Here is a 21495-nt window from a genome sequence, read left to right as displayed (position 1 = left end):
ATAATGTCCCGGTAAATTAAGCGTGATTACATATGCTTACATATTCTTATGTTCAAAATGTACATATTTTGGAACCACAATCTGTCCACGTCATACAGTTTCCTTTCAAATACTACTGATTGAAATCGGTTCGTTCGAACAGTGAAAAAGAGCCGGGTCATAAGAACGATTCGTTTGCGAATCGGACAACCCTATTGCATCACAGTATTGAAATACCTCAATAAGAGCCTACAAAATTATCGCACCAGACGCGTGGACTCCTGTAGCGTTCACTTCGTTGGGAAACGGTTTTCCAGGGATTAATTTGGTCATATGCAGCGATTACACACCCGGAGTGGAGACTTCAACACGGGGGCAACACCATTCATGCAAATATTCCACAACCACTAAGTTAACTGTTACTTCATGGGCAGGGGACTTTAGTACGGTGCAGAGCCATATACGGTGCAAAGAGGAACTACGGTGTTGTACTGACTTTCAATATTGAACGCCAAATATAAAACTGTCTGCAATGGAGTTATTAAATCCAAGAAACACCGATATGGAGATATGAAACAGAGACAAACCGCAGGATTTCACCCTCTGCTACATGTTGAATACGGTTTGCTCACCTGTAAAAAAAATTCTACCGCTGCAGAAATATTACGTTAGTGTATAAAATGAAGATTCATGGTTTGTGTTCTTTCCTCAACGCGCTGCAGGGAAACGCTTTCTCTGGCTTTATCTGAACGCCAGCATTCGATGGAATTGCTGAAAAACTTCTAATTGTAAATTGTCGCGGAGAATCATGACGCTGGACCCCATCGTCGCGTGCTGCCTCAGCGAGGAGGCGAAAGAAGCGCGTCGGATCCACGGTGAGATCGAGCGGCAGCTCCGCCGCGACAAGAAGGACGCTAGGCGCGAGCTCAAACTGCTTCTGCTGGGTACGCGCTGTTTTCGTGGCACTCTACCAAACTATCGTGCATGTGTCAAGGCCTAACGAATGCACATAGTTTGTTTTACATATTAGGCATCTGCAAATAAAAAGCATTAAATTCAATAAAATGCATCGCGTATGTTGTTTTAAGTAACTGATTCAGTGTCTCTGGCGCTTGCACGTCTCTTTTTCTGCACTGAAAAGGTCAGACCTCTTTATTTAGATTCATATAAGCTCGACAGGTGGGACAACTGTTGCAGGTGCGATGGTTTGTGATAACCTGTTTACACTTCTGTGCTTTTGTACCAAATTTGATATATTTATATGATTCACCAACGAATTGTTTATTTGATTTGGTTCTGTTTATTCAGTCGAGTCGATTCGCAAAACATTTGTGATTCACTTTTTTATAAGGAAGCAATTAGATCTGTCGAATTATTTATTATCTTGGTGTTGATGCGATATTAGAAATAGTATTATGATATACAAGAAAATTATCTTAAGGATTCATTAGATATGAATGTAATAGGATTTGCTTATATATTTAAAGAGAGAGATTCTTGAGTCACATTTCTGCTGGAAAATTCAATTTAACTGTTGAAACGTGCCAGTTTATTTTTATTTTTATTATTATTATTATTATTAGTCTAAATTGTCCATTACCAGGTCAAAGCTGGGGCCAGCAGCATAAACATAGCCACTATGTTAAGACTGTGACTAAAAACTAGTCTGACCAATATATCAGTGAAATTGTTGCCATTCGAGAACCCTCCAAACAAACCAATTATTTCAAATGAATCAGATTTTCAGCTGCTAACCCTTCACTTTTCACATGTTTCCGCTTTCAGGAACTGGAGAGAGTGGGAAAAGCACCTTTATTAAACAGATGAGAATCATTCATGGCTCAGGCTACTCAGAAGAGGACAGGAGAAGCTTTACCAAGCTGGTCTACCAAAACATCTTTACATCTTTGCAGGCCATGGTACGGGCAATGGATACTCTCCACATCCACTACAAATATGAACATAATAAGGTACAGTAATTTGCCATACCTAATCACTCTTACTAAACTGATCTGTTTCTATGGCTTTGTTATGCATTCTTTACCTTGACATGGTCACATGTCTTCTCTGAACTTTTAAAATGCAAGCTGAAGCTTTCATGGTGAAGAATTAGATGCTATTGAATGTTATTGGTGCTACGAAATTGTTACAGAGTGTTATCTTTTTGCATCTTCCATAGACAAACTTTAGGTTTGCGCGCGCATCATGGTTGCAGAAAACCCCAGAGCGAATAGCCTTTACGGACAGAGAATTACACGAATACAGTATAAAATTGTTAGGTTTAAAAAGATTGCAGATTACATTGATTAGATGTCATTTTCAAAATGTTCTCTGCATATTAAGAGAGCTTGTCACTCAGCGATAAGAACTGTTATACAATGAAATTCACGTTAGACAGTGGGATAGTCTTACAGATCCTTTTTTTTTTCTTGTGTGCGGAGACTTATCTAGTGGCAGAATTTTATTCAACTGGAATAAAAGAATCATAATAATACAAAAATGTAATTGATTTTATATGTCAAGATTCTGACTTTATTGTCGCAGTTACAAGATTATATCTCACAATTCTAATAAGGAAAAACAACTCATCATTCTTTCTCTTCCCCTCAACTCTTCTGGGGTTTTTTTCTTCTCAGAATTGACAAACTCAACTCAAACTATTTTTGAGTTAAGTCGAGTTCTAAAGTGTGAATTTGTATATATAAACTTGCATTTGTAAGGGAAAAATGTCAGAATTGTGAGATAAAATAAATGTTAATAGTAAGGTTTGTAGGGCTAATACAATACATAATTGACAGCAAATGTGAATATTATGTAGACCTTTTGTTTAAATCAAATGGATGCTTTAAAAGTGGAGTAATCATAGCAGTTTTCATCCAAAATATGTCCATTTAAACATGAGCATTTAGCTTCAAATGGCGTCTTTGACGACAGTATTCTATAAAAATTATTTGCATTCCGATCTTGACATCAAAAGACACAAAAATATACATATTTTTCTCTTATTCCATGGATTTTACCCATTTACCTCCACTTGTTCCCAGTGTTTTTCTGCAACTACTATGCGCGCACAGCTGCAAGTGACGTAACTGTGTCGACTACTCTTAATTGTTCTATAGTTATGATAGTTCAGAGGAGAAAATATATTGTAGTGAAGTCAGGGCAATGTTGCGAGTCATCTTGCATTGTCTGCATGAGAGCCATGGCTCGATGTGTCACAGCAATTGACACTCAAATAACTTTGCCATGAAGTAGGTTAAACACATAATATAATCACTTTGGATAATCATGTTGCCTAGTCTTAACACAATTACTCCTCCAAGCTTTGAAATCAATTATACCATTTTATGGCCTTGCAGAAATGTGCTATCTTGTTGGTCTGATTGCTTCTATTGTTCTCATTTGTAAGTCACTTTGGATAAAAGTCTCTGCTAAATTATTAAATGTAAATCTAGTGCCATCTCTTTTCCATTTGCAGACACCCCTACAGGCAAACCTATTTTCCATTGTGTGTACTTGAAATATTATAGAACTTAGCCTCAGTCAAGTTCTGTCTTATTTGTTCAGGTGTAGTGACAAATTTGAGTCTCAATTTAAATGGGTCAATACAATTTTTACTAAGTTAAGTGAAAAGGAAAGTTCTGACATTTGCGAAGTATGGTAGCCCATACTCTGCATTTAACCCATCCAAGTGCACACACACAGCAGTGAGAAGTGAACACACACCCGGAGCAGTGGGCAGATATATATATGCAGCGCCCGGGGAGGAACTGTGGATTCAGTGCACTGTTGTTCAAGGGCACTTTAGCCAAGGGTATTGAGGGTGGAAGAGAGCACTGTTCATTCACTCCCTCCCACCTACAACTCTTGCCAGCACCGAGACTCAAACCGGTAACCTTCTGGTAACTAGTCCAGCTCTCTAACCATTAGGCCACAGCTGACCCATAAAACCACACAGCCCAAGGCGGCGCTTGATCACCAGCAAAGGCAGCGCTGGCGCTGGTGGGAAGTATAAGTGGGCTAGGGTGTGATACGACATCTGCTGTTGGTTGTGTCCCGTTAGCTCAGGGTTGCCAGGTCTGAGTAAAAAAACAAAAAAAAACAGCCCAATTGGTAATCAGAACTAGCCCAATCATGGCAAAAAACTAGTCCAAATACTAGTCTAAATCGAACAAAATTTGCATTCCAGGGGGTCAAAATCTACTTTAAGACAGTTCCACCTTGGTCAAAATTGTTTTTCAAGGAGCTGGGGGTTTCACTTCAACATTATAAAAGTAACCAAATTCATGGACTTGGCAACACTGCATTGGCTGAAGCATCAGCTTTCTAATACTGTTTTAAATGCTCTAATTTTCCCCTAACAGGGCAATGCAAACATTGTCAGAGAAGTAGACGTAGACAAGGTCGTCTCGCTCGTCAACCCCTATCTAGATGCAATCAGGAGTTTATGGAATGATCCAGGAATTCAGGAGTGTTATGACCGGAGAAGAGAATACCAGCTCTCAGATTCTACAAAATAGTGAGTGCATCTTAAACCTGTCACCTTTTAGGGCTGTCACTTTTGTGAAAAAATCATTTTCGATTTTTAAGACATAAGTGTTCATTGAATCGATTGTAAAATGGATTTTCCAGGTCAAAAAAAATAAAGACGTTTCCTTTTTCAACACCAAATAACGGACAAAACGTAAAGAGAGCGCACAAGTCAGCAATTTTTCCTATTTAATGGCATGAAGTTTCGTGCAGAATAACAAACGGCAACAGGAGTGCAACATTGTCGAAAAAATATATATGCAGAGGGGCCGAAATCTCCAAGATTATTTTAAATAATGATTCAATCCATTTCAAACAACTGTTCAAAAAATGAAACTTTAAATGGACTTGAGAACAGGCCATGTGTCTCTTTTATTGAACGTCACAGACACTTAGGCTAGGCGGCACTAGGAAGGCATAATGAAATGCGCAAAAAGGCTAGGGCCTTTACAAATTTATTGGACAGGAAAACAAGTCGATCAAAATTTTCGAGGTCCAGAGGAGAAAGTTTTTTTATTCACTATATGTCAAGCTGTTGATGTCCCAGTGACACTCGGGTACTTCATTGCCAGCTGCGCAAGGTGAGGGTATTACTACCAATTTTCCACCACAAAAGCCGGTCGCTGTCAGCTGGCAATGGTGGCTCCTTTTCATAACTCAGCATATCTCTTGTAACTAGATGCGTGAATGAAGCGAATTCGCATCTATCGCGCTAAACGCCTCATTCGCGCCACGAGACCTCCAGACGTGCGTAAACGTGTCTTTACATTGACTTAACATTCAAATCATTCGCGCCAGACACTCTATTCGTGTTTAGTGTGAACGCAGCATAAGAGGTCGTTTTCGACGTCACTGGGTCTCATAGGCGCATAAAATTGCTGGTATTTTCTGTGTAGCTTTCACAACGCCTGCTGCACTTTTTTGGAATTCTTTATTTTCTTTTTCTGCTTGTTTGTGAGTTTTGTTACTTCTATATTTTTTTTAATTGTTTTATTCTTTTAAAATTAATAGTGTACATATTTGGTTAAAATCGATTGCCCTTTTGTTTTCTTTTTCTGTATAACCATTTGAATCTGTCACTCATTCATCATCATTACACAGCTGCTACAATAGTATCATTCAAATTGTTACCATCATGCGTGACACATTATCATCATATTCCTGTTAACACATACATTTCCCTAAATATAAACTTCCTTGTGAAAATTATCACATGCTAAGGTACTTTTCTATTTACATTTAGATCGTTGTCCGAAATCATTACAGACAATCCTTTGCTCTCCCTCGAAAAACTCATCTCGATTAACTTAAGATTTCTTTTATCACAAACACATAAGAAATGTGAGTGTACATGTATTGACATGGATTTATACTTATTTCTTCACTTTTGTGAACGCATACTTGAGTTTTGCAGCTCACCAATGTCAACACAGTGCATCACTATAACAACCTTGCGCATCCACTTCCCCTATTGGCTGAAACTGCTTTGTTTCAAACTCCGCAATTAATGATGAATAAACAAAGACTCCGAGTACAAAACTGACTTCCTTTTTTTCTGTTTCATAAAATATCATAAATAATAAAGAAAAAACATTATAAAACAGGGTTTATCACACACTCCCCAGCAAAGAAAAGATGACTCCTAGCAGCATGTTTTACTATAATATCTCCTTCATTCCTTCTTTTAGTACCCAATAGTCATAGGGAGTGCCCAGTAAGTGAATGTAGGTGGCATGGTGACAACAGGGGAATTGGATGAATTGGACGTATTAGGGTAAGTTGTATTATGGTGACAAGATAATTCCCAATAGGGTCTGCAAGTCTCTAAACTATTCACCATTGGATATAAGCGAGTAGTTGGCTGACCTAACATGTCGTAAGTATGCCTTTGTGTTGGTTTTCTGTCACTTGTAGATTCTGTCAGTGTTTCTGCCCATGTCCATTGCCCATCACAAGTAAATTCACCCTCATTAAGATATTTAAGGTTGTCCTCTCAGAATCTATGTCTGTGTTCTTTGTTTTTCTCTTACAGGTTGATTGTAGTATCACCGACATGGAAGATCACAGGTAGGTGTATCACAGGTAGGTTCTGAGTCATACAGTATTGTATCTGACACTCATACCCAGTCTGTATCTGTTTCACTGTGTCTTTACGCTTTTTGTCTTCTCTTTTTTGTGATCAACTGTTTTATTGTTTTTAATTCCACAAAACAACATCCATTCAAAAAAAACTAAAACGGTAGGGGGAGCAACAGACATATCCATATTTTTACAATCTGAAAGAAAAACACCTTTTTTTTGTAGCCATTCCTTTATATAATCCAAAAATTTTACATTTAAGAAAAACATTGCTATGCATCGATTGTACTAGGTTAAGCCTTGTTCATCCATGCTGTTGTATATTCACAAGACACTATTTTAAAGGGGGGGTGAAATGCTCGTTTTCACTCAATATCCTGTTAATCTTGAGTACATATAGAGTAGTACTGCATCCTTCATAAATCCAAAAAGTCTTTAGTTTTATTATATTCATAAGAGAAAGATAGTCTGTACCGATTTTTCCCGGAAAAACACGAGCGCCTAGAGGCGTGACGTGTGGGCGGAGCTAAAGAATCAAGAGCGCGAATAGGCTTTTGCGTTGAGAGCATGTGGAAGCTGTGACATTATCGTGAGGGAAAACCCATCATCCAAAACAAACCATGGCTTACAGCCAGATTCAGCCGTTTATTTATGATCCAGAATCAGATCCAGAGGCTGAAACTGAACGAAAGCAGCAGCAGCAACGACTCGCTCCGAGCGGGGCTCGAACCCGGGTCTCTGGCATGGGAGGGGACGCACTAACAAGGAGGCAGAGATATTTGAAGCAGTTTTACTCACCGCCTGCGGTTCCAACACACGATCGTGACCCTTTTTCCTTGGGATTGCATCATCCTTAAGAAATAAACGATACGCAAATCCGTCGTCAAACTGGGCCTTGTGAACAAGCATCTTCGAAATGCAGGGAACAAACAAAAACACTTGCATAACTCAGTTGATGCTCTGTAAAAATAAACTCCATCCACTGGTCCCTTAATGCTGTTTTTTTTTGGTAATCTGTGCAGGGTTGTCTTGCCCTGGCAACCAAAAACACACTCCTTTTGTGACATTTCGCGACGCTCTCGCTGTGATCAGTGATTGTCTGTGCTCAGCCTCGCTATACGGGAGCACGCGCTCTTCCGGCAGAAGTGCCTTAGGACCCATATAAGGAAATTCCGCTCCATCTAACGTCACACAGAGCCATACTCGAAAAAAACTTTCCGAAACTTGTGACAAACCGGTAGGAGTATTTTGGGAACAAAAATACTCCTTCAAACGTACAACTTAATTTTTGAAACTTTGTCCATGTTTAGCATGGGAATCCAACTCTTTAACAGTGTAAAAAACTCAGTATGCATGAAATAGCATTTCACCCCCCCCCCTTTAAGGAGGCTTTGAATCCGAAATGTTTTTGCACACGTGTGAGGGGTAAACCAGTTTTGTATTATTATCTTCTTTGCAGCTGTAAAACCAGCAAACATCATTCTCTTCTTAAATGAACTTATACAGGAGTTAGAAAAGTCATTGAGAAGACATAAGCATAGATTAGACATGTTATCAAGTTCTAGTAAAAAGGATAAAACAGAATTCACGTGTCCATAGGTTGACAACAATTGGACATTCCCAAAACATGTAGAGAAAAGTACCTGATGATTCTGTGTTACAGATATGACCGTTAATAGGTTGATTGCAGTTTCATTTAAACCTCTTGTAAGCTCTATGGATGACTTTGAAATGGATAAGATGAGCCAAGTTTTTAGAAGTTAAGATTAGATTAGACCACACCCAAAATCTGATACGCCATGATTCTTTGTTTAATAGAAAGCAGCTTTGCAGTGTGATCATTAAGTTTACTATATATTACAGAAACAAATGGCCGAACTTCTTTGACTTCTCATGGTATTTCAGGTACCTTAACAGGTAAGTCATTCACTTGATATAAAAGGGTCAGATGTAAAACGTTTGATTGTTTCATCTACCACTCTGTACACTGGACTGCCTTTTATTTTTTTATTTTATGATATAGGTTGTCATTTTTACCAGGAAGACCTCAATTTCCTAGGGCTTTCCTTCTCTCCCATGTTTTGCACAAGTACACGGTCACCAGGCGGAGGAATCGCTCCTCTTAAACACTGGTCATTGTACTTTTTTCCACATGCACTGGAATTGTTACTGTTTTCAGAAGCAATCCTGTTTGTCGATCAGTAGAAATGTATGTCGCCCATACAGCAAGTAAAAGAGTGAGTAAATTGTTGCTTCCAGTTTCGCACAATTTTAAGCGTGAACATTTTGTGGTAGGTGTTCCCTCCATCTTTCTTTTTCCCTTTTCTTTAAGTGTTTCTCAGCATCTGTAGTAATGTTCTGTTGAACCTTTTGACAGTGTTGCTCTGTGGATGATCTGGAGAATTCTAGAATGGCTCACTCCAGAAAGCTGACGCTAAGTCTTGAAGAGTTCATTTTCAGATTCTCGTCCATGGTCAAACTGCAATTTGGCTGGAAATCCAAATTGAGGAATAAAGTCATTAAATATTGTTTCAGCTGCTGTCTTTCCTGATGTTTTTTTGGTATCATAGGATTGAGCAAACCTTGTAAAATGATCTACGGTAAAAAGAATGTACCCATACCCTTCTCTGCTGTGTTCCATGTGCAAGCAATCAATAGATACAAGCTCAGATGGTGAACTGCTGGTTATGCTGCCCATTGGAGCTATTGTTTGTACAGCTGACTTTTCCTGCTTGATACACGAACATATAACACATGTCTCCATGTCTCTTTTCATGAATGGCCAATAGAACCGGTCTCTAGCAATGCTAAGAACATTTTATATGCCAACATTGTCCATGTTGTCATGGAGTTGCTTGAGAACGGTTTATTAACATTGGTTAGGCAGAACGAATTGACGTCTTTACTCGGTTTCCAAAACGGGAGTCCTCCTTCCATGTGCAGATTTCTCCATTCATGGATAAGCTTTTTGACAGCTTCTCTGGCTCCTCTTCTCATATCACTGATAAGGACAGCATTAGATTCCTTCAGTTTGATAATCTCTGGAATATCTAAATCGGTTCTTTGTGCTTTCCTCAATTCATCAGAATTTATCTCTTCCAGGAATGCATGGAAAACATATTCGGTTAATTTTTTTCTGTGGCAGGTTGAGAACTGCAAGCCAGGCTACATTTTGTTGCTCAGTGGCCCTACTTGCCTTGACTATTTCACTGGACAGTTCTTCTGTGCATTCCATATTTAGTGGAAATCTGGGGAGAGTGTCACTGCAATGTTCAGCTTCCCAGGTCAATACTTGATATTAAATCTTAGAGTTCTCCAACCTATCTGTAGCCCACGGCGTAGAGTTTAACTGTGCTCATGATATACGTTAGAGGATTGTTATCTGTATAGACTGTGAAGTGAGGCACATAAAACCGATAATCTCTAAACTTCCAGCAGACAGCCCATTTTTAGTGCAAGGAACTCAAGTTTTCCAGAATGTAGTCTGTAATTTCATTCTCCACCTGTCAACGTCCTTGACCCATATGCGATAATGATTTTCTAGGGCTGCACCTAACTAAAGATTGTTCTAGTCAGCTAGTAGTCATTCAATTTAAGCATTAATCGACTAATCACACGTTTATTAATGAACCATTTAAATCATAATACCAAGCCTTTAATTGCCTTTATAGTCTAATAAACGCTCAAGCACATGCATAAAGCTTGTCACATCACACCAGCAGTAGTAATCATCAGTTTTAGGGGTAACGCGAGTTACATAATCAGATTGCTTTTTTAGTAACGCATTATTTTTGAATTTACAAGAGAGCATCTGTTACTTTTTCAAATAAGTAACTCGAGTTACTTTTTTTCCCCCCCATTTATTGTTTGAAAGCTCTCCTGTCCCCATGTTGAGAAAAATCGAGAGTAAGAGGTTACTTTAGTTCTTTTAAAAGTAACTTTTCCCGACACTGGTAAAGATTATGAATATGTCAGGGAAAACAGTTAGGAGACTGGATTAACATTTTACTAATACATTGATAAACTAGTGCTTTTTTGTTTTCGGTTTAAGAGTTGAAGGATGCCGGCGACACTGACTTGTTATCTCCACAGTAGTGATGCACGGCATGCGCCTGTATGCATATTTCATATGGATTATGCCTATACATAATATGAGAATATTTGTTTTCCATTTGAATTGGTTCAAAAGTAGACATTTCACTCTCTATAGATTTGTTTTCATATCTGTAAGGCAAATATACACTAAGTTTCGCGCTCAAGTTCACATCCTGTTTGCATTCATTATTTTACAAAAGTGCAATGTTTTGTTGTTAAACACAAATAAACTGTTTTTTTTTTAGATTTGAAATATGTTTTACTCTATCTGTATGACCAAAAATTAGGAGTATTTTAGAGTAAGTGAGTGCACCGGCACCTCCATCTGCAGTGTGCGCTGCTGTTTAGATTCCACGCTCCGCACAGATAAAACAGCACACATTTCTCTAGGTTAACAATTTATTGCGCAGCCATGTAAAGTTGCCAATACTTATATATTTGAGATGAAAGCCATATTTGAGGTTGATGATAGGCATTTTGATGTCCTGCCCCATGTACTGTATTACCACATAGATTAGCCATTACTGATCTGTCCGTCACAAACTGGCCTTGGACTTGGCCTGTGGAATTTTTTTATTTTTTACTGCGACTAATAACATTTTTGTCAAACAAGCCTCTTCTTGTTGAGTAATCGTTAATTTTAGGGGGCAGCCCTATAACTCGCCATCTTGCCTTTGATAGAGAACCCATCTGAGCCCTTATTCTGAGGCATCTTTATGGAGTATAAAAGGTGAGTCGAAATCAGGATATGCTAGAACTGGTGGGATGATTAGTGCAAAACTCTCTGGTGTTCATCAGTCCACTCTACTTAATTCCGGGAAGGTAGCCTGAGCATTCTTCCCCTTCCCTCTACTTTTTCTTCCTTTGACTGCTTCTGTTGTACTCCTCTTCACTTCTAAGAGCTCATAAATGGGTTGCAATGTGAGAAATTCCTGGACAAAAGAACAATAGTATGTCAGAAAAACCTATAATCTTGTGGACCACCCCAAACAATGGTAGATGTCTTGGATTTTAAGTTACATAATGCTTCAGTGTCTTTTGGGTCAATTTGTACTCAATTGCATGAAACTAAGTGTAATATCTCACTTCCTTCTTAAGGCTTATTTATACTCTACGTGTTCGCTTGGGTGCACTGCAAATATGACATCACAGTTGCGCATGAACTAATTTCACGTGGTGGTGTGTACGGTATTTTTTGCAACTTTCCGCACAGCTCCGCATCTGAAGATGCATGAGTTAAGGACGATACTAGATGAGTTTGTACATCTGTGCCGGCATTTATGTGAAACAGAAGCAGTTTAATGTGAAGTTCAAACTGATTAGGCGGTTTTTGACGCTTTGATGGAAAACAATGCATAGGTTTTTTTTTTTTACAGTTTATACAAGGCTTTTTATTTGAAGTGTTTTTTTGTTGTTGTATAAAAATAGAATTAGAATTAAGTTAGATACTAATTATACACCATTTGCTTAAAATTGTCTTGTTTGATGCAAAATAAAGCCAATAGTTTAAAACAATTAAAAATCAAATCACTTTTATTGTCACATTACCACAGCTCATGTGCCTTAATGAGTGAAATTCTTGACTTCAACAGAAGACAATGTGCAATATACACATATAGTCCGTACAAACAGCGTACTGTTAGACACTAATACTTACAGTTAGCACTACACATTATACACAGTATGGAAAATTTCTACATTATGTAGATGTATTTACACACAAAATACGTGAAGGTGCAACAGATTTTGCATGATCTGGATATGCAATATGTCATGGATGTGCATTGGATGGTATCCAGTGGTAGCAGATAGATTATTGCATTAAATGCAGTGTGAATGTATAGTCCAGTAATGAACTGTTGGAGTTAAAGTGCAGTGTATAGTATACCTTGTTGTGGGAGTATGCTGTAGGGTGTATAAGTTCTGGCTGTTCATTAGCCTTATAGTCTGAGGGAAAAAGCTATTTAAAAAAAAAAAAAATTATGATCAGCTGTATACATCCAAGTGCTGTTGTCGAGACAAGGTAATACCATTTCTGGTGTAATTTTCTACTGGAACTTGTATGATTTGCCTTTTTGTCCTGCAGACGTCCAACAGACCATCACCCAAAACAAGCTGATCCAATTTTGGGTTCTCTTGATTGAATTCAAACAGAAGTAATCATTCTGACCGGTCAAAATCTTTTGGTACTTTACTTTTAACTTGTTTCACTTGTCCTGCTGGAATAAGAACATCCTGGAGTCCTATCTTGACAGTCTTGCATAGTACATATGTATGTATTAAATTCAAAATTGCTCTTGCTTGGTCATTTTTCTATTTCCACTGCCTCACTAAGCAAAAGTCATGATAGGAAACGGTACTATTTTTATCCTTGTCTGCCCCCTAATCAACTGTTCAATCACATTAAATCCAAGCAGAGGTTGTTCAAGGGCCATGCTATCCACCAAAAACAGAACTTGAATCACCAAATCAGTATCGGTGTTGCCAGTTAAGTTCACATAGTTCCGTATAACGCGTTCAGAAGTCGAAATCGATGAGGTAAGTGTGTTTTCTTCCAACTGGTCGAGAATACTGACTTGAGCACCTGTTTCAATTAAGATCAGTCACAGAATAGCTATTTATGTAAGACTTCAAAAAACACTTGCTTCCCACTAAATCTGCAAGTTAGTTTTGTCCTAAATTCAAATCTCTAGGTGTGTGTGAAGACAAGCTGCACCATTCACACTCATGTACTGGGCACCGCTATCCACTGACTTTGTTCAACATGGTGTCACCTGCTTGTTGGCTGCTCTCTTTCAATTGTTTAGTAAGTCCTTTCTTTTGCTTTTGGTCCTATTACAGCATCCTACAGCTCTATGTCCCTCTTCTCCACAAATTAAACAGTGACTGCATCTCTGCTGCCCTGCTCTACACATTTGGAACATGCCTTCCTCTTGTATGGGTGGAAGGGTTTGAAACATGTCGGTGTGATCAAGCATATGTGTTCAGTTTGCTTTGTTTCAAGGAATCTATAATATTTGTCAGAGCTTCAACTTGAGCACTTAGTTCTTTAAGGGTTTTCATCTAGCTTTTCTTCAGAGGTCTTGAGCTCTGTTCATCTCCATCTGACTCCAGGTTAAGCTGTGCACTGAGCATGAGTTTGTCTCTGCGGTGTATTCTGACCTAGTCCGAGCTGACGTTCATTCTTATGGCTTGAGATCTTGGTCACCTGTTTCAACAAGCTTCATCAGTAACCAAGTGATTGGAGAGAAGCAGGTTTAATTATCTTCAGAAGTCACCATATTTTGGCAGAAGACCCTGATGAATTATGCGCAAGAAAATATTCTGAACATTAATATGCCTCATACTCCGTATTCTTGTGCCTCTGCTTTGATACAAAAATAACCTTTTGTTTAAGTCCTATGACCCGATACAGAAACTTTTGTGGTGTTTCGTTCACATGGTATCTAGTGCACATCAGCTCCTGAAAAAGCTGGCTGCTGCTGCTTTCACTCACGTGAGACTGTAGAAAACTTTTCCAGTTCAGTCACCGTTCAATCACCTTTGCTAATCAGCATATCTTTGAATTTTTCTTGCTTGACAAAGTGCAGAACAGCTTGAATGATCTCACTCTCTGAGTGATTTGCTTTTAGGCCGTCATTGATCCGTTTACACAAACCATTGAACTCAATTTCAGAAGTGTTGTCACCAATTTGGCCCCCATGTACTTTAAATTCTCAGCATGGTAAGCATGATACATCTGTCATGTACACCCTACAGGTAAGTGTCTTGTATTTGGTGTACTTCCCTGCTCTGTGAGACATGACTTTTCTGTTCTGCCAACAGTTCTGCCTATTCAGACAGTTTCCTTCCTAATTCCTCATAACCAGAAAGTAGCTTCTCGTATTCTAAAATCGTGTGTCACCATCGGTACTCATAGATAATGGTGATGCAAGTGTGTGCATGGGTGGACTTGTTGATTGTTCTTGTATTTTGCTATGGTGTAGGAGTTTCCGATGTACAAATCAGTCACAATAAAAGCGTACATAGACGTATCACTTAACATTTTTTTAATTATCTCATCAATACTGTCTTTTAAAAACTGTAACTGTGCGTAACCTCTGTTAATGTTTTGCTGCGCATGAAAGAAGAGATGAAGTTAAAGTCCGTCATCCTTGGATATGGTGGAAAACTCCATGGCTGCAGATGTTATGATGCTTTCAGCAATCTGGAACAGTTCACCAGCAGTCATTGTACGAAGACATTTCTTGACTCTTTATTTCCTTTTGTCGGTCATCATGACTCAACACCAGATTCTCTGACACATAGCAATACTCTCTCTCAGCTCAGTCTCCCTTACCTCTCTGGATCCCTGCAGCTGCCTCAGAATCTCACACACTCTGCTCACTTATCGCCGTGGAGTATAAACTTCAGGATCAACCATGCATTCTGGACCATGATCTCGGTGGAACCTCCAAGAGACTGTAACGGGTCCAGGGGCGTGTGAAACAAGTAAACCGATTACAAAAAAAAGAATGTGTGGTGTGGAACCTGAGTTATCAGGAGAAACAAAAAGGACAAGCAATTTTAGTGGCTTTCCTCAGTCTCCGCTCATCAGCATCTGGAGTAAACACAGCTCATCACTATGACAGCCTCGCGCATCCACTTCCCCTATTGGCTGAAACTGGCTATTTTTACATGGAAGATATTTGGTTCAATCATCCTGAATTAATTCCCGATTTATGAATCTGAATGTAGGGTTTACAGGAACGATAAAGCAATTGGGCTGATGTGCGCATTTATGTGTCAAGCTTCAAATCTGAATAATTTTGTTTTGACATACGCACAATGCATAAATATAGAGTTTCTCACTGGTTGTACATAATAACCACTCTCCTACACTTTCTTTTTTTTTTGCTTTTACCAGCGGAATTGATATTTATCCATTTATGGATAAATTATAAACATACATATAAACCGCTGTGCCATGCTGTTAATTTTTATCACACAGTTAAAAATGCTCTTCCCTGGGCCCGAAGTGGTTTGCCTGTGGATGAGAATCCAAAACAAAGACTGATGGGATGTTGTCCTGCTCCACTTCACAGTTGCTGAGTGAAAGGAGAGTATTATAATGATAGGACACGCATTTTTACAATACTTTATTAAAAAGGAAGAACCACTCGTCATTGTGCACATGCGCAGTCCTTTCAGTTTCCGGGTTCAAACTGATCTAGTGTTTACATGCACTCTCTATCATATTAGAAAAGGAATAAACCACCCCCTTTAATCCGATCAAAATTTAATCAATTAATTGTTAACCTGAAGGCTTTTCAGTCTGTTTGAGCTGTCTGTCTGATTACAAACTGATTATTTGGTACATAATACACAATCCCTTATAAAAATTTGCATTTTACTATACTATAGTAATATTAGGCTAACCATGTTATTTTATTTTTTTACATTTTTTATTACCAATTGTAGCCTATAGTTTTACTACAAATACCATAGTTAAACTATGGTTAGTGTAGCAAAATATTGTTCTTACCATGGTTTAACTATAGTAACCAATAACAATGTTTTTTGGTATTTTATATACATATTTTCATGTTATCTTTTTATTTAACAGCATGTATTTGTGAAACTAATTAGGCCGCCGCAGCACATAACACACAGAATAATGCTGCACATTTCTAGGCACTTCGGTGGACCTTAATGTTACCTGTCAGTGTAAAAAATCTTTTTAATATATTGATAAAAAATTACAACAGGCTTTTACTCAAGTCTTTATCACTTTATTAAAATTAAGAGAAACAAAACGACAAATGTTTACTTTCACAGCTGCTCATGTAGGCTCATAGTAATCGGTCTCTTGCTCAAACACGTAACAAAAAATGTTTGATTTCCACACCCCTGGCCATTCGGTTGGGTCATTAATCCAGTCACAGATACCGTACGGACAGTGCGACCCAATACGGCTCAGTTTTTAAAAGCATGTTGAACTATTGAGCAGCAGAAATTATTTTATTTAGGCCATATGGAGTCAACACCATGCTTTTCCAATGAGGGGGAAAGGACTGTTCCCCCCCCCCCCACACAGACTCCACCCAGACTGTGTGTGTGTGTGTGTGTGTGTGTGTGTGTGCGCACGCTTCATTAGCTTGAAAATATTATCACAATGGAAAAAAAAGCCAAATGTTGCAAAAATATGCTTCCTTTATCCAGAAGTACATTTGTTATATATATATATATATATATATATATATATATATATATATATATATATATATTATTTTTATTTTTTTAATGTAAAATGCTACTCAGACATGACCGGTTTCACCCAGTTATTGCAGTAACGAATCATAGAGATGCTTCAGAACTGTGAAATGTTCACCGTTTGTCCACAGTTATCTAAATTCACTGGATCGCATTGCCGACCCTTCCTATGTCCCGACCCAGCAAGATGTGCTCAGGGTCAGAGTGCCCACTACAGGGATCATTGAATACCTCTTTGACCTACAGAGTGTCATATTCAGGTAAATCTTCTCTTTACAGTTATGCTTTTAGTTCTTCTAGTACTGCATTGATACAAAATGCTCAGTTCATCCAGTTCAGCCCAGTGCACAGATGCCATCATGTTTCCAGTCTGTAAGTGTTTGACTCCTCAACCTCATGACTTCTCCTCCTCCATCAGGATGGTAGATGTAGGGGGGCAGCGGTCAGAAAGGCGGAAGTGGATCCACTGCTTTGAAAACGTGACCTCCATCATGTTCCTGGTAGCACTCAGTGAATATGACCAAGTTCTCGTTGAGGCTGACAATGAGGTAAATCAAGCACCTGCAGAGGGAGCCAAAGTTGTTTCTAACCACATTAAATGTTTGCAGAAACGCTGCTTTGCCTGAAGCCTTTTAACACAGACAAATTCACTGTATTTTTACATTTTAAAAAATGTATTTTATGAGGTACTTGTTTAATTATTTTTTTTTTTTGTATACAATCCTACAATCAAGATTGTAGCAATGAAAAAATTATTATTAAATAGTGTACATTTCTAGGGGCTAACATTTAATTGTGTGGTATAATCTTTAGAAATTATTTTTATTTTTTTAATACAAATATTGCACACTTTTTTTCCCCCCACAGAATCGAATGGAGGAAAGCAAAGCATTGTTTGGGACGATAATATCACACAGCTGGTTCCAGAATTCATCAGCTATTCTTTTCCTGAACAAGAAAGACCTTTTGGAAGAGAAAATCATGTTTTCACATCTTGTAGATTACTTTCCTGAATATGATGGTAAGTTTAAAAATTATTGTGATTTTATAGTTTTTCCAGATCTATACTGTGAGGTTTTAAAAGGATGATCAATCATGATGTGTTTATTAGCTAGACGGATCGATGGGCTTTCCATTGCACTGCTAAAGCATTGCTATTTTATTGTTCATATTTCAGGTTATAGGTTATTTTTAGTAAAAGCTCTGATCAGTTTCCAGATGACCAAGTTAACCAAGATCTATCTATTTTTCTCTCTAAGGACCCCAGAGAGACAGTCAAGCCGCACGAGAATTCATCCTGAAGATGTTTCTCGACCTGAATCCAGACTCCGAAAAAATCATTTACTCTCATTTCACCTGCGCCACTGACACAGAAAACATCCGATTTGTATTCGCTGCTGTCAAGGACACCATCTTGCAGCTTACACTGAAGGAATACAATCTAGTCTGAACAGCAGCCGCTTATGGTTTTGTCATTGTCTTGCTGGGTTAAAGGACTCACCAGTCTGCAGCTAGAGACTGCCTTAATGCTCTGAGCCATTAAAGACTGCTTTAACTGTTTAAGCAGCCGGCTGTCCCTGATTCTGCTCTATGAAATTGGACAGACAAGTTATTTCTGTCTGTAACGTAAGCTGATCACTGCTTCATCATTATTTATTTGCATCTCAGAGCTACTTTACAGGGTTAAACTTAAATGTTATAATTCCATTTTAATGAATAAATCCTTATTACGTATTTTTTAAGGTTTATTCTGTAGCAGGTTGTGTTTGGTTTTCAAGTTGTACACATTGAGCTGTTTTCTATAAATGTTATGTAGATTTCTCCAGATTGGAAATATTAAAGGGATACTCCACCACAAAATGAAAATTTTGTCATAAATCACTGGTTCCCCAATGTCGTTCCAAACCCGTAAAAGCTTTGTTTGTCTATAGTTTTGATGTAAACCGGGAGGTTTGTGCCTGTCCCAAAGATTGACAAGTAAAATACACTGTCAAGGTCCAAAAGTACAGTATTAAAAGCATTGTCAGAATAGTCCATCTGCCATCAGTGTTTCAACCATAATGTTATGGAGCGACAATACTTTTTGAATGCGAAGAAAACAAATATAATGAATTTACTCACTCCACATCAGTGTAGACACAAGGAATTTTTCTACGTGTATTTACGCTTTGATTTGAAATCTTTGTGGTGCGGCTGACACAGAAGAGCGTGCTGTCTGCGTTCAGTTAAATTCTCAAAAATGGTGCTACGCTGATGTGGAGTGGCACAGAGGAAACAAATTTTGGAATAAAATCGTAATTTTAGTTTTCTTTGCGTGCAAAAAATATTGTCTTTGCTGTATTGTCCTTGGCAGTCTATGGGACATTCACAAGCCGCCTGGTTTTCATCCAAAATATCTTAAGTTGTGTTGGGAAATGCGAATACAAAAAATAACTTTTACAGGCTTGGAATGACGTGGGGGTAAGTGATTAATGACGGAATTTTCATTTGAATTATTCCGTAGTGGTGAGGTTATTAGAAAGCAATGAAAAGTACTTTCTAAGTTGTAACCTAGTAAGGATCGGAGCAAGCCTAGGGTAGCACTTTATTTTACAGTCCTGTTCCTCATGAACATACTATGTACTTATTATAGTAATTACAATAACTATGTAATAACTAGGTACTAACCCTGAACCTACCCCTAAACCTAACCCTACCCCATGTAGTTAGCTTGTGTTACCAGAACTTTCTTGGATAAATACACTGTAAGTATACTATAAGTTCATGTTGGTACACGTACTGTAAAATAAAGTGCAACCAAGCCTAGTAGATAAGGGTCTTTCTTCATTTCCGAGACACATGCAATGGTGAAGAATAGATAACCGCTAGTTTGCATTAACATTTGTTAATAATGCAAAAGTTCTTCTAATGTGACTATTATTCACTGCCCAGCTAATAATCATACCACAGATAGTAACTTGCCCTTGCCAGTATCACTTATTTCTGTACCATACCAGTTCTTTGTCATTTTCTTCTCACTGTGTTCTTGGAACAGATGATTGTACATCTGCTGTTCAAGACCTGATCCATTAAGATCATCAGTGTTCCACAACATCAAGCCTGAACGATGTGCCAAGAGACGATTCCTGTGTAATGGGCCATTCTGAGATTTTCTGTAAAACTTGCATACGTTTAGATTGTTCCGTAATAAATTACCCAACACATGTTCTCAGTGAGCCAGTGACGCTCTTACTGCTGTTGTACTGACTTGACAGTTTGGTTGGTGTGGTGTAATCAAGCTTTGGTCAATATTTGCAGTTGTTTTTTTGAAAGACTACAGATTTGTTAAGAGCGTCATGTGACTAGATGCATGTCAAACAAATGAATGTTTTGTGTTGAGCCAAGAGTAAAGGACCACATTACTGGTGGGGGTGGCCAAATCGTCTGTTGGACATTTACAATTGCATAGATGTTACTGCAATAAACAACATCGAGCCAAGTGGCATTTGTTTTTAAGAGAGATTTAAGCATTGTAAGCATAATGTTTCAGAAAAGAGCAATACAATAGTAGATATACTGTTGGGGGGGATGGGGGGGAAGGGGGGGCATTTTATGGAAGTTCTTAGGAGTTAGTTCTGAGAAGAACTTAAGCGCCATTTTTTTTTTTTTTTTTTATTATCGAATGAGATGACATTCAGATAAAGTTGTGATTTAAGCGTCTAAACATTAATATAAAATATTTAAATAATATCTGCGAGTCTGAAAATAATAGTCAAACTTATTACCTTACAGTAGTTGCATTTAATTGATCAGTGTGTCTGTTCAGTAAGTTAATAAATGCACCTAATGATTTAGTTCAGTGTTTAAAACCGATTACAGAACATTGGATTGAGACATGGCTGATCTCTGCTCAGGTGCTTACAGCAATAACACAATGTTTGGAAACTGTATACATGGCCTAGGACCCAGGACCTATATTCATGTCAGATATGCTCACTGAATATTAGCAGAGCGCTCAGATTATCAGGATCAAAACCCATCTGTTTCACTGTGCATTTACTGAATCAGCACTCTGATGTGTCCTACTGATGTACTGCATCATCTTATTTATTCTTTTCTTCCTGTTATTTATGCTGTTTAATAGTGTGTTTTTGTTCATACTTCCTCATTCCATCTTAAAAGTGTTGCAATAAGTGTGCTGTGACACAAGACACCTTACACTCTTAAATGTCCAGTCAGATGCCACAGAAGAATTTGTTCAGGCTTATATTTTTTTTATTCTCTTGTTCATCTACTGCTTTAAAACCCAGAAACCAGTGTAATTATCCTGTAATGCAGGACCTTCCCTTTAACAGCTATCTCTTACTAGCAATGAAATTGTATTTTGCCTTCCAGGTCATTAGGTCACTCATAGCATCAAATACTAGATGAGCCAGTTTGTTCCTATCAGAAAACATAATCAAATGCACATACGTTTTGTTCCTCATCATTTCATTTTGGGGGATGGAATGTAAGGAATGTTCCATGTGTGACATAGCATGGAATCCTGTGCTATATTAACAAACTTAACTTTTTTTAACA

General features: G+C 38.1%; 1 protein-coding gene across 3 annotated transcripts; it reads left to right on the top strand.

Annotated features, from left to right (window-relative positions):
• The first annotated feature begins 173 nt into the window (after positions 1-173).
• On the top strand, positions 174-20139 carry LOC127993703 (guanine nucleotide-binding protein G(q) subunit alpha). 3 transcript variants are annotated; one of them, XM_052591746.1, is made up of 8 exons: positions 174-601; positions 702-923; positions 1765-1949; positions 4344-4498; positions 17067-17195; positions 17354-17483; positions 17803-17956; positions 18195-20139. In XM_052591746.1, exons 2-8 carry the CDS (start codon positions 788-790, stop codon positions 18383-18385), a joined length of 1080 nt encoding a protein of 359 aa, XP_052447706.1. In that variant the 5' UTR covers positions 174-601; positions 702-787; the 3' UTR covers positions 18386-20139. The 3 variants fall into 3 exon arrangements, with proteins under 3 accessions (XP_052447706.1, XP_052447705.1, XP_052447704.1); XM_052591745.1 differs by having other exon boundaries at positions 192-613; XM_052591744.1 differs by having other exon boundaries at positions 192-923.
• Positions 20140-21495: the final 1356 nt, after the last annotated feature.

Source organism: Carassius gibelio, chromosome A5 (assembly GCF_023724105.1).
Source record: "Carassius gibelio isolate Cgi1373 ecotype wild population from Czech Republic chromosome A5, carGib1.2-hapl.c, whole genome shotgun sequence".
Classification (NCBI taxonomy): Eukaryota; Metazoa; Chordata; class Actinopteri; order Cypriniformes; family Cyprinidae; genus Carassius; species Carassius gibelio.
The sequence above is the reverse complement of the archived record's forward strand: the minus strand, read 5'-3'. Positions and strand labels throughout refer to the sequence as shown.

Excerpts from the sequence above, each read along its gene's own strand:
- LOC127993703 (XM_052591746.1), top strand. The coding sequence starts at position 788 with ATGACGCTGGACCCCATCGTCGCGTGCTGCCTCAGCGAGGAGGCGAAA. Across the intron at positions 1,950-4,343 it reads ACAAATATGAACATAATAAG|GGCAATGCAAACATTGTCAG; the intron begins GTACAGTAATTT and ends TTCCCCTAACAG. Across the intron at positions 17,196-17,353 it reads CTACAGAGTGTCATATTCAG|GATGGTAGATGTAGGGGGGC; the intron begins GTAAATCTTCTC and ends CTCCTCCATCAG.